This window comes from Desmodus rotundus, chromosome 7 (genome assembly GCF_022682495.2).
Source record: "Desmodus rotundus isolate HL8 chromosome 7, HLdesRot8A.1, whole genome shotgun sequence".
Lineage (NCBI taxonomy): Eukaryota > Metazoa > Chordata > Mammalia > Chiroptera > Phyllostomidae > Desmodus > Desmodus rotundus.
The window spans coordinates 100,454,306-100,467,800 of NC_071393.1; the positions used below are offsets into that span (position 1 = coordinate 100,454,306).

The following is a 13,495-nucleotide window of genomic DNA, read 5'->3' on the forward strand; positions in this document are numbered from 1 at the left end:
AATGGAATAAAAAAGGGGGCCCTGGCTGGTGTGGCTCAGTGGATTGAATGCTGGCCTGTGAACCAAAGGTCGCTGGTCCAATTCCCAAACAGGGCACGTGGCCTGGGTTGTGGGCTAGGTCCCTAGTTGGGGGCACATGAGAGGCAACCACACACTGATGTTTTTCTCCCTCCCTTCCCCTCTCTCTAGAAATAAATAAAGTCTTAAAAAAAAGGGGTGTGCATTATTTGTGCTAGACCCTCTATATTACTTATCCTAACGAACCATGAGGTAAATATTATCATCTGTATCATACAGATAAGACTAAGTGCTTTTTCTCCATCTACTGATATGATCATAAAGTTTTTATCCTTCATTTTGTTTACATGGTGAATCACATTTACTGATTTGTGAATGTTATACCAACCCTGCATTCCCATAATAAATCCCACTTGATCATGGTGTATGATCTTTTTGATGCACTGCTATATTTGATTTGCTGTTATTTTGTTGAGGATTTTAACAATTATGTTCTTTGGGGATTTTGGTCTATAATTTTCTTTTTTTGTAGTGCCCTTATCTGGTTTTGAAATTAGGATAATGCTGGCCTCCTAAAATGAGCTTGGGAAGCTTCCATCCTCTTGAATTTTTTGAAATAGTTTGAGAAGGACAGGTGTTAGTTCTTCTCGGAATATTTGGCAAAATTCACCTGTGAAGCCATCCAGTCCACGGCTTTTGTTTGTTGGGAGCTTTTTGACTACTGCTTCAATTTCATTAGGTGTAATCTGTTTATTCAGATTCTATGATTCTTCCTGTTTGGGAAAATTGCATGTTTCTAGGAACTTATATCCATTTCATCCACGTTGTCCAGTTTGTTGGCATATAGTTATTCATAATATATTTTTAAAGTCCTTTGTATTTCTTTGGTGTCAGTTATTTCTCCTTCATTTCTGATTTTATGTGGGTCTTCTCTCTTCTTCTCTTGATGAATCTGGTTAAAGTTTTGTCAATTTTGTTTATCTTTCCCAAGAATCAGCTCTTGGATGGGGGGGGAGGGAAGGGGAGAAAAGGCATACAACTGTAATTGAATAACAATAAAAATTAAAAAAAAAAAAGAATCAGCTCTTGGATTCATTGACCTTTTGTATCATTTTTTTTAGACTCTATTTCATTTATTTCTGCTCTGATCTTTGTTACTTCCTTTCTTCTACTCACTTTGGGCTTTGTTGTTCTTTTTCTAGTTCATTTAAGTGTAAAGTTAGAGTGTTTATTTGAGTTTTTTCTTTTTCTTTATTTTACGATAGGCCTGTAATGCTATGAACTTCCCTCTTAGGATTGCTTTCCCTGTGTTCTACAGATTTTGGATTGTTGTGTTCTCATTTTCATTTGTTTCTAGGTATCTTTTGATTTCTTCTTTGACCTTGTTGTTGATCCATTCATATAACAAGTTATTTAGCTTCCATATCTATGTGTGTTTTTCAGTGTTCTTGTGACTGACTTCTAGTTTCACAGCATTGTAGTCAGAGATGCCTGCTATGATTTCAATCTTCTTAAATTTATTGAGACTCGTTTTGTGTCCTAACATGTGGTCTATCCCAAAAAATGTTCCATGTGCACTTGAGAAGTATGTATATGAAATCTGTCCAGAAGATACCCAGCCATGTAATATGCAAAAGAGACATTTATAAATAAAAGATACAAGATACAAGAAACAATGTGCATAGGACAATGATGCCTTGGTTTCCTTCAAAGTAGGCACCTTGGGACATCACACAGTTCTCCCAATTGCTATCAGCTGCCCCATCATATTTCCTTGAATCTCACTGATGGTCTGAAATCTCTTCTCTTTCAAAGGTGATTTTAGTTTGGGGAAAAGTCAGAAGTCACAAGGTGCTAAATCTGGGCTGTAGGGAGGCTGAGTCACTTGGATGGTTTGATGTTTCACCAAGAAACTGCATGAGACATAACGCATGAGCGGCATGTTGACCTGATGATGCTGCCAATCACCAGTTGCCCATAGCTGAGTCCTTCTGAATCATCTGAATAGTTTCCATGGAGGAATTTTTGAGCTTAACCCAAAATTTGACGCAGATTCGTTGGTCTATTTGCTCAGTCATTTTGAATGTGATGGCTACACAGTATAGATGCCCACTCAATGGTGTCTATTGCCCCCACTGATTAGTACAGTGAAGTCATCATTGTTCACACATATGTATTCCAGTCCACTCTCTTTGGCTGCCAGGTTACATAGATGTTGCACAAACTGTTCTCGTTGTATCAAAATGGCTGGACTTTTTCTGGACAGACCTTATATTCTGCTGAATGTTTTAGGTGAAATGTTCTGAAGATATCAAGATATCCATTTGATCTAGTGCGCCGTTTAAGCCTGCCGTCTCCTTGTTGATTTTCTGTCTGGAAGATCTATCCATGGAAGTCAAAGGGATATTAAAATTCCTGACTGTGACTGTATTTCTGTCAGTTTTCCCCCTTCTTATCCATCAAGATTTGCTTTACATATTTAGGTGCTCCTATGTTGGGTGCATAAATGTTTATTAGGGTTATATCCTCTTTTTGGATTGTTCCCTTTATCATTATGCAGTGTCCTTTTTTGTCTCTTACTATAGCATTGGTTAAAGACTATTTTGTTGGATATAAGTATTGCTACTCCAGTTGTTTTTCTTTCTATTTGCATGAAACATCTTTTTCAATCACTTTACTTTTAGTCTGTGTGTATTTTGTGATCTGAGGTGGGACTCCTGGAGGCACCATATTCAACTACCCTGTCTTTTGGTTGGAGCATTTAAGCCATTTATATTTAAGGTGATTACTGATAGATACCTATTTAGTGCCATTTTACTGGTAGACTATTTTCCTCTGATTTTTTTCTTTCTCTGTTTCTTCTTTTTCTTAAAGCGAGCCCTTTAAAACATTTGTTTCAGTATTGGTTTGGTGTTAACAAACTCCTTTAGCTTTTTCTTGTCTGGAAAGCTCATTATTTCTCCTTCAATTTTAAATGATAGCCTTGCTGGGAAAATTAGCCTTGGTTGTAGGTCCTTGCTTTTCATCACCTTGAATATTTCACCCCACTCCCTTCTGGCCTGAAATGTTTCTGTTGACAGAGTAACTGGTGCTCCCTTGAATGTAACTATCTGCTTTTCTCATGCAGCTTTTAGGATTCTCTCCTGGTCTTTAAGCCTTGCCATTCTGATTATAATGTGTCTTGGTATAGGCCTCTTTGAGTCCAACTTGTTTGGGACTCTCTGAGATTCCTGGACTTGTGTGTCTTTTTCCTTCACCAGATTAGGGAAATTTTTGGTCATTTTTTTTCTTCAAATAGGTTCTTGATCCCATGCTCACTCTCTTTTCCTTCTGGAATGCCCATGGTGTAGATGTTGTTATGCTTCATGTTGTCCCAAAGGTTTCTTAAGCTCTCCTCTTTTTTAAAAAATTCTTTTTTCTTTTTGCTGCTCTACTTGGGTGTTTTTTTCTACCTTGTCTTCCAAATTCCTGATTCGATCCTCTGCTTCATCTAATCTACTGTTTATTCCTTCCAGTGTATTATTTATTTCAAATATTGCATTCTTTATTTCTGACTGGTCCTTTTTTATGGTTTCTATGTCTTTTTTCATGCTGCTGAGTATCCCTGTAGTCATTACTCTGAACTCTCTATCTGATAAATTGCTTGTCTCCATTCCATCCAGTTCTTGTTCTGGAGATTTCTCTTGTTCTTTCATTTGGGGCCCATTTCTTTGTCTGCCCATTTTGGCTGCCTCTTTGTGTTTGTTTCTATGTATTAGGTAGATCTGTCAAAACTGGCTTGTGGGTAGCTCTGGGCAACCTGTTTGGAGCTATCAGAGATCAATAGCATGTAGTTCCCTCTCCTGGGTTTGGGCGTGTGCAGAAAGAACCAGGCTGCACACCAAGATCAGCTTTTACCAGCACTAGGCCCAGGGGAGGGTCAGCTACAGTCTCAGAGCTCCCAGAGATCTGCCTCTGCCTTTTAGGCTTTCTGTTAGGCTTAAAGAGTGAAAGTCTTCCAGCTGTGGTCCTAAGCACTAGCTAACAATCTTTTAAAAAGACTTTACACAATTATATAAAGCCATTTTTCAGAATGCTACTTAAAATAGTTTGTTTTAAGTTTAGTTATATCTAGCTTGTCCTCCAAAGGACTTAAGGAAGCATTTTTCTCATCTAAAAAAATGATGCATTAAACTGTTTACCTGGATGCAAGATCCTTGGAGTGTTTACGTTTTTAAAAAATGTACAATACAAACATAACAGAAAATGTAAAAATCCCGAAAGTTTATAATTCCACCAGGCTAAAACAAACTCTTCCACTTTTTCATGTTTAATACATAATATTTTCATTTCTAAGAGGATCTACCAAACACATGCTTTAGAGAGAAAGTATTTAAAGTAAGATTCTCAAAATTTATGATTGCTAGGTTATGGGTATTGCAACTGGTTATGGTTTGAAAGTCCAGAAGATTCTTGTCCTTTGTATTAATATTTTTACATTGTATTCTTATACTACAAGTACAACATAAACAGGTCATCCCTAAGATATTTTATTTCCTGAGTCCTATATCACCTAAAACACAAATATTTAAAAAGATGAACCTATCCAAGTAAAATCATTAAATGAACTCTTTCTCATTAATTCAGTGGTAACTTGCAGGGTTTCTTAAAGATTCTTTTAGGAACAATTTAATGGAGAAAAATGTCTATATATGCAACTCACCACTGGATCTGTTGGATGAAAAATATTTAGTAACCGGTTACAAATCTCTCTGGGCAAAATATGGTCCTGACTTCCAGTGTTTCCTGGGCGAATGCCACGTAATGCCAGAAAAACTGCCAGTGGGGATCCCATGCAGAAGAAATTTTCAACCTAAAATAATAAAGTCATTCAAAATTTTAAAAATGGTGAAGTGTTTTTTAATAGAATTTGGGCACAACATAACATATAGTAAAAACATATAATAAAATTATCTCCAAATATATGTGTTTTTCTATGAGTTTTGTCTAGATGCCATTTGCATTATTTAACTATATGCCAATCATTAATTATTCCATGCAATTTATTTGTAGGAACAACTTCAAATATAATAGAAAATAAATGAGAAGTACTTAAGGATAAGGAAGGTAATTTCATTGTGTTTCTATATACTAATCAAAGATTTATTAAGCTACTATTTTATGTGAAGTAATATACTAGATTCTGTGGAGGATATAAAGATGAATAAGGCAGAGCTTCTGCACTCAAAGTTTAGAATCTTCTGTGGAAGGCAGAATAAAACAAATGCATAAGATAGGGAAAGTATGCTCTAAGATAGTGATTTCCAACCTTTTTCACCTCATGGCACAAATAAACTCATTATTAAAATTCTGTGACACACCAAAAAATAAATGATCTTTTTTGCCAATCTGACAAAAAATGAATCAAAAAATTTTGATTCATTCACATGGAATGGCTATTGTTGACTCTTGTCTTTTTTTAATTGACAATCTAATGGAAAAGAGGTTGGTGCCCCTGACTAAATAGTGAGGTATTACATGTTTAAAAAATTCTTGCAGCACACCATTTGAAAATTGTTGCTATAAGAGAACAGAGAAAAAGCCCTGGCTGTGTAGCTCAGTTGGCTTCAGTGTCGTCCCTATAAGCCAAAGTTTTGGGTTTGATCTCTGTTCAAGGCACATACAAAAAGCAAGCAGTGAATGCATAAATAAGTGGAACAACAAATTGCTATTTTTTTTCTCTTTTTCTAAATTCAATAAACAAAAATTTTTTTTAAAAGGAGAGAACAGAGAAAGGAATAATTTATTTCAACTCTGAGGGCTTTGTAAAGGAGGAAGCATTTGCATGGGCCAAAAAAAGATGAAAAGAATTTCCACAGTTGGGGTTGGGACATTGGGGCTGGAACCACATGAATTAAAGCAGAGGCAGGAAAAGAACCTGGCTTAATTTAGGGAACAGAAATAGTCTGACATGGTTGAAAAAGTGGATATGGGGAAAATGTAGTTTGGAGTGAGAGAATGCTACAGAACCTTGACTGACTAAGACAGTTAGACTTAATTTATTTTATAGGTGGTGAAGGAAAATACAATTTAATCCATGTTTTAAGAGGTTTGTAACTGGTAGTAGCTTGTGGATAAATTGGAAAATCAAGAAGCTGGTGACTTGGAGACAAGGTAGGAAATTATTGAGTTTAGGCAAAAGATAACCTGAATCCAGGCAGGACTAGCTGTCCCATTCAGAAATGAAAGTATGAGTGGACAGGGTGGAATGAACATGAATGAATGGTGACGGGGATGAGAAATGAGTAAGAGGCAATTCATAAGATTAGATTCTGGCTGACTGGGAGGCTAGTGATTCCATTAATTGTAACAGGAAACTCTTAAGTAAATTCTATTTTTGTGCGTACCAAGGTTGAGGTATTGTGTTTAGTGGCAAAGCCTCATGATCAGAATCAGTTTCCCATTCTCCAGACCAAAGTCTGTCAACCTTTTTTTTTTAAGTTCAGTAGTCACCTACAACATAGCTAACACCTGTATTCTGAGAGTAAATCCATCTGCCAGTTAACAGGCACCGAAGATTTCTGTTCCTTTTAGAACTCTGGAGTCCTAAATATTAATTTGCCAATTCATCAGACATTCCTTTTCAAACTTTAGATTGCTATATGTTTTCCTCTATGAGTAATTAATAATTTTAAATCAATAGCATTAGACTACATATGTCTTTGTATTGTGATCCACAGTTATAGTACATAATTGCTAGTAATGTGATACTAAATTTTGAGTTCCTAATATGTCTTAGTGGATCATATTCAACTCTCCAATAAAAAAAAAAAAAACCCAGGATATAAAACAGAAGAGTTTACTTTTTTACCAGATAAATTCTATGTATTTGATATTGATTATATATAATAATTGTGATAAAGATGGAACCCAAATTCCAGGTGGGGATGATTCCAAAGACTATGGTCTTACAGCTTTTAAATATATGTTATAAATTTAGTTACAGTTTTTAAATGTGTAAGTTTAAAAAAAAAACCTTTACAAGTTGTGGAAACAGATTCTACTGAGAAAATTCTGAATGTTTTATTTAATTATTTTTTTTCAATTACAGTTTACACTCAGTATTATTTTGTATCTGTTTCGGGTGTACAGCTTAGTGGTTATACGCTTATACACTTTGCAAAGTGTTTTCCCAAATTCTTACTGTTTTAAAAAAAAATTCTGCATCATTGCATTACTTAATCTGTGTTAAATTCCTGTGATTTAAGAAGAGAAAATATTGTTTACCAAACATGGGCATAGAGTCAGCAGAAAATGAGCATAAGAAAACTTATGCCATACTCCATTTAACAATGGAAACATTATTTTTCAGCTAGAGGCTGTGTTCAACAGTGAGGAGAATATCAACATCTCTCTGCCACTTTTATTCTTCTAAACCATTGCTTTTGACAGCTCCATTCTGATGTTCAAAAACTCTGAAAAGCTTCCCACTGTCCATATCATATATAAGTTCTTTATTTCTAGCTTTCCCTGCTCTTCCACAGCCCCCCTGCCCTGAGTTCTATAAATTAGCCTAACTGGTTTGTTCACCCTGCTCCAAATAAACCACTTGCGTCCCATCTTATGCTTTCGTTACACACCTTTCACTGACGAAAATGCCAGCGTTCCATCCCTAGAATCATCACTGTTATATTTCCACATATTTTTCTGACCCCCCACAAACAGCTGGGCACAAAGGTTTGTTAATTCTAAATGCTAAATATTTCCCAGCTATTTTTCTTTTCTCACTGCTTAAGATTATTTTGTGTTTCTTGGAGGTACTATACAAAGTTATATCCCTCTATACCTTATGTTCTTTCTTTTACACAGAATAGCATTTTTCCTTTTCTCGCCTTAGAAACATTCCAATTTACTGGTAACAAGTACAAATGTCATTCCTCTGTAATCTTTTTAGCCAAAAATGAAAACCTCTCTCTTGTACGTACATCATTCTGCATACTGCTGGTAGCACCAATAACACTGTGTTATGTATCCTAAGGGCTGGGGAACTCTCGTTTTTTCTTTGAAGAACCCAGAAACTAGCAGTGTCCATTCAACACACAGTATGTGTTCAATAAACACCACTTTCAAAGAACAATAATTAAGATTTCACTTGAATCCTAGTGTCATGCCTCAAATACTGTTTGGAAAAAGAGTGAGGTAAATAATGAAAATCTCATTCATATTTCCTTACCTTAAATTTTAAGGCAGGTGTTTGTGTCATAGATGATGCCTTCAATCCATGTAGCCGTTCTTCTATTTCTCTTAGCCTAGGAAGCAGTATAAAATTATGTGTACATATTAATAATTTCACAATTATTAGATGCTCACTAGTTCACTAAGTATAAGGAAGAAATTGATGACCCGTTATCTAATCCCTCGAATTAATTCCTATGGACAGTATTTAATAAATGCACCTACTGTAGCATAGAAGGTCTATAAAAGTTTATAAATTGATTAGTAAAAGTACAACTATGCACAATACCTGCTGTTTGTAGGTTTTTTGGGGGATCCTTCAATAAAATGTGAGGCAAGTATGTATATATATATATATATATCTCTTAAAAAATCACACCAAATATTTGTACCATATACATTGTTCTATGTCTTTTCCCCCCTGTATTTAATAATGAATCTTAGACATCTTTTCATTTCATTGCCTCCTGATCTACTTTACTCTTTATAATAGCTGTGTAACAGTCCATCCTACAAATGAACTACAATTTAATCCTTCTCTGCTAGTGAATGTTTGAGTTATTTCAATTTTTTCCCATTACAATGCTCCATATCTACTTACACTGGAACTAAGTTAAAAAATAAATAAAAGGTTGCAGTTAATTTTATAAGCCTATTTAACAATCTTTCTACTGGGTTTTACATCGAAAATGCTGTTTTGAGGCTTGCCAACATGACATTTTCTTTCAATGCTAGCAATTATTTTGCCACTGTAAACTTTATGTATCTAGCCTATGGTACATAAAGATTCTAAATAAAAATCTGCAAACAACTTCCATTAGACTAAAACAAACTCAAGGCTTCCTGGGTAAAATTTTAGTCAACTAAATCAGCTGTTTTCACACAACACTATCAAAATGAGTGACTTTTCACTGTGCTATTAAGAGTTGACTGGACAGCCATTAAGAGGACAAAGAAGAAAGAGCATGTAACTAACTATGCATGAAGATAGGGATGTAGCAAACTACAGTATGGAGGCCACAAGTGTTCAGATAATTATAAAATATGTCGAAAATTGATTTGCCAAGGAAAAAAGGCTTGAAAATTATTTCCAGAATAAAAAAGGTAAGAGCCCATCTCCAAGATTAGTAGAACTATAAAGGATTACAAACTGATAAATATTTCAACAAGTATTCCACATAGTGATTCAGCTTTTAAAAAGTTTTAGATTTCACTCCTAATAAATTGTGAAGGACAGACCGAAGGAAAAAAAAGCAGATGACAAGCCATTTACTTTATGCTATAGGAAAATGCATGTAATTAGCATGAAAATAGTCTCTCCTTGATTGGGTATGTTATTAATAATCTCTGTACCCTGAACAATGTATTTTTTTCTTTGTCATGAAAATCTTCAAGTTTTCTAAGAAGTCCAGTAATTCCGTGAAGACATTTTAAATAATTTTAAGAGGCTAGGGTATTTTACCGTCGTTTTGTTATATAGAGTTCATCAAGAAGATGTCGTTCTTCATAGCTCATCCATCGTTCATCAGGCAATTCTTCTTCCTTCTCCAGCAACTGTTCATAGAGTCGAACTGGATTCCAGCCAGTCATTATGTCATAAGTAATTACACATCCCAGTGAATGTGACACTATTGAGACTTTACCCCCTTTTTCTTCAAAGTCTGGATTCCGAGAACAGAAAAGGGAATATAATCGATTCAGCTCTTGCTGAAGGCCTTTAACTAGCTGTTTGAAATAAGAGAACATTATCATATTAGAGCAATCACTGACTACTATAAACTTTATTTCTAAACTCAAATACATTAAGAAAAACATATATTACTGGCCAAATATACCTAGGTTATTAAAATTAATTCAAGTGCTTCAAAACCTTGCAGAAAATGAAGGTATATATTATTATAATCCATATGAGGGGTGTCAAACTCATTTTCACCAGGGGCCACATGAGCCTCGAGGTTGCCTTCAAAGGGCTGAATGTAATTTTAGGATTGTATAAGTGTAACTACTCCTTAACTAGGGGCAAGGAGCTCGGCGCTGCTGCCGGGTAGAAACAAGGTGCCGGGCCAGATAAAACAAGGTGGAGGGCTGGATTCGGCCTGCTGGCCTTGTGTTTGCCACCTGTGATCCATATCATTACTAAAAAATAAAGGCAAATATTACCCACATAGATCCTTTCATAGTCCTTAAACCAGCTATATGAGCCAGCAGTTCCATAGATTAAGATTTCAAAGAGCCCCTGGAAATTTCTCCTTCATCGCAACTTACGTGCAACTGTAAATTTTTGTACCTTGTAGTTTTAAGGCCATAGTAAATTTTAGGAAAAAAAAATGAGTTTATGATAACGGGTATACTTATTATATATATTATTACTCAATGCATTTATATAAGAATGATGTAATGAAATGCCACTGTAAGATTAAAGCAAAAGCCAGTGTTGATCTATTCGATATTTTAAAACTCCTAAAAGTTGGTAATATAGATATGAATAAAATGTTGTTTTATATGGCTGGGAAGCAAGGCTTTTTAAGGTTTAGAGGTTAGTAATGTGGGAAGTCATGTGGGAAATTTAGCTTTAACGTTATATGCCATAATTTCAAAAGAATAAGGTTCTTTTGTTACCCCAATACATACTGGGTCCTGACCTGAGTTTTAAGGCAGTTCTCTCCTCTTCCTATCACTGCTGACTATTACAAGTAATGGTAAATTTCCTGCTTGATATTCAATTTCTCAATTCACTAGTTCTTAATATGCCAGCTGTTACTCCAACATACAAATATTAGTTATGTGTCGCTTCTATTTTCATTCTTACTGTTACGTCTCAAGGGCATCTAGACTCCATCAGATTTTACTGTACATTCTCTATTTGCTGACATAAACTGAGAATCCTTTGAGCATTCATGCTTAGCAGGATTAGCAATGACATGAATGAAGGCATGGTGTTCTCTTTGCTGACATCTCAGAGCTCTACAATGCAACACTGGAGGTTTGGTCAAAGCTACTGAAAGCATGTGTTGGGTGATGAAATATATTCAAACAATGAAGGAAGAGAGGGACAAGATGAGCTGGTAGCATATGGAAGGATGATAATAAAGCTGCCCTTTCTCTGGGGAGGAAAGCAAAAGTTTAACTTTAATTGGACATTTTAATTTTTTTTCCTGAGGAAAAGCAAAAGAATCCCATGCTTTAATGCAATGGTTCTCCACCTTTCAATGTGCATCAGAATCATGTGGAGGGCTTGTTAAATACAGCTTACTAGGCTCCATCCCAGAGTTTCTGATTCTGATTCAGCAGCTCTAGGGGCTGTACTTTGGAGACTATTGCTTTAGGGGCAAAGGCATATAAAAGCCTTCTAAGAAATGGGTTGCAGGTGATCCTAGTCAAATAGTTCCAAGAGTAAGCAGTGTGATATTCAAGCACATGCTCTGTCCAAAGTGAACTATAATGTCATGTTTTGGCTTTGATAGTATGACTTGGTTTTGACAAGAATATCAACTCACTCATAAAATTTTGTAATTTTCCTGATTTACAATCTAAAGGTGTAGAAAAAGCTAATGTTTAGATAAAATAAATTCCTTCAAAAGCAACATTTGTTAATAGTTTTTACTTTTGAAGGCCTAGTTTTAAGACTCATACCATGTAAATCTAGAAACAGTGATAGATATATACTTAAGTACTCTGGGAAAAGGTACTTAATTTGTTTTTTTAAAATACCAACCCCTCCAAATTAAAATTTAAAAATGAAAAATGTCTCCCCATATCTCTACCAGTGATTACTTTATTGCATATTTTAAATATTTAAATCATCTCTCACTATACTCAATACTTCCTTAGTCCATCAATCATATATGGCTAAAAAACCCAAAGGTAAATATTCAAGACAGAGAAATTCTACTTGACATTAAAATATTTCATCATAGAATGATACAGAATGGACAGCTTCTGGAGAGCTGATGCTTTCATCTGTTTTAATAATTATATACTTAAATAGAAATATGGTCTTTGTGTTTCCTTATCAGAATGTATCTAGGCATGGTAGCATTTCTAATCTTTGCCTGTACCTTACATAATACAGGAACACTTGTGGTCAACATATTATGATTTTGAAAGCCAACTTTTAAAAAGGCTTTGCACTACCTCTAAATGCTTTTATAAATCATCCACTCAGCAGCAAAAGGAGAAATCTACCTCTGTTTTATCCATAAAGTCTACTCAAATTAGTTTTTTTCCTAATTAGGTTTTCCTCTCTCTTATCTGATCCAATTATATTCTCCTAGCTAGGATCCCTTTGTGACAAAGTATATTCATTTGGGACACATGGACCAAGATAAATGATATATCCTGCAATCTTAATTTTAGTAGCTCCATATATAATCTAATCAAGTCAGCTAACCTCTTACACAGTAAGAATTGGCTTTTTAAAAATTTATGAGTTTCTAAATCTCCTAACATGGCTCAACAGTTAAAATTTATGAAGAAAACCAATCCCTGCCAACAAAAATCCTAGCAGTATTTTCCTATCAAGAATACTTTTTGTTTTTTAAATTTTTTATTTTTAAAGATTTTGTTTATTTACTTTTAGAGAGGGGAAAGGAGGGAGAAAGAGAGGGAGAGAAACATCAATGTGTGGTTGCCTCTCATGCACCCCCTACTGGGGACCTGGCCCATAACCCAGGCATGTGCCCTAGACTGGGAATCGAATCAGTGACCCTTTGGTTTGCAGGCTGGCACTCAATCAACTGAGCCACACCAGCCAGGGCCAATTTCTTTCTTTTTTTAAAAAAAATCAATTACAATAGACTTCAATTAAATAAATTTGAAATAACAATGGCAAGATACTTCCATAACAACTTTCACTGTAATTCTTCATTTTTAAAAACCATTGCAACAGATGTGTGCAAGATAAACAGTTCTGATTTTTCATGTTACTTTATTTAGGGTTGAACTAAGGGCCAAGGGCTCTCTGGTGATATTCTGAAAGTCTGAATATGAGTTCTATTTAAAAAAAAATAGAAAAACAAATTTCAGAAAGTGTGACCTGAGAAGTACTGATTTATACACAAAACTTTTTTCCTAACCATGGTTTTTTGTTTCTTAGTTATTACTTGCACAATCATGAGTTAGGATTCTTCCATGAGCAACCTCAAAGTCATGAAAGAAAAGGGACCTCAGAGATAATATAACTTACACTGCTGTGAAGGAGTCCCTTCAGTAGTATCCCTGATAAGTGCCTCAGCCTCTAGTAGTAGTATCTCTAGAGTGGTCA

At 35.1% G+C, this 13,495-nt stretch overlaps 1 protein-coding gene across 8 annotated transcripts in view; it reads right to left on the minus strand.

The window, feature by feature from the left end:
• DDHD1 (DDHD domain containing 1) overlaps positions 1-13,495 on the minus strand; it is a 76,490-nt gene that overhangs the window by 13,084 nt on the left and 49,911 nt on the right. For all 8 annotated transcript variants that reach the window (XM_045201424.3, XM_024567490.4, XM_024567489.4 and 5 more), the window contains 3 exons: positions 9,695-9,957; positions 8,231-8,306; positions 4,721-4,870 (listed from right to left, as the gene is read on the minus strand). In XM_045201424.3, the coding sequence (XP_045057359.2) occupies positions 4,721-4,870; positions 8,231-8,306; positions 9,695-9,957 (489 nt within the window). The remainder of the gene's footprint in view (positions 1-4,720; positions 4,871-8,230; positions 8,307-9,694; positions 9,958-13,495) is intronic.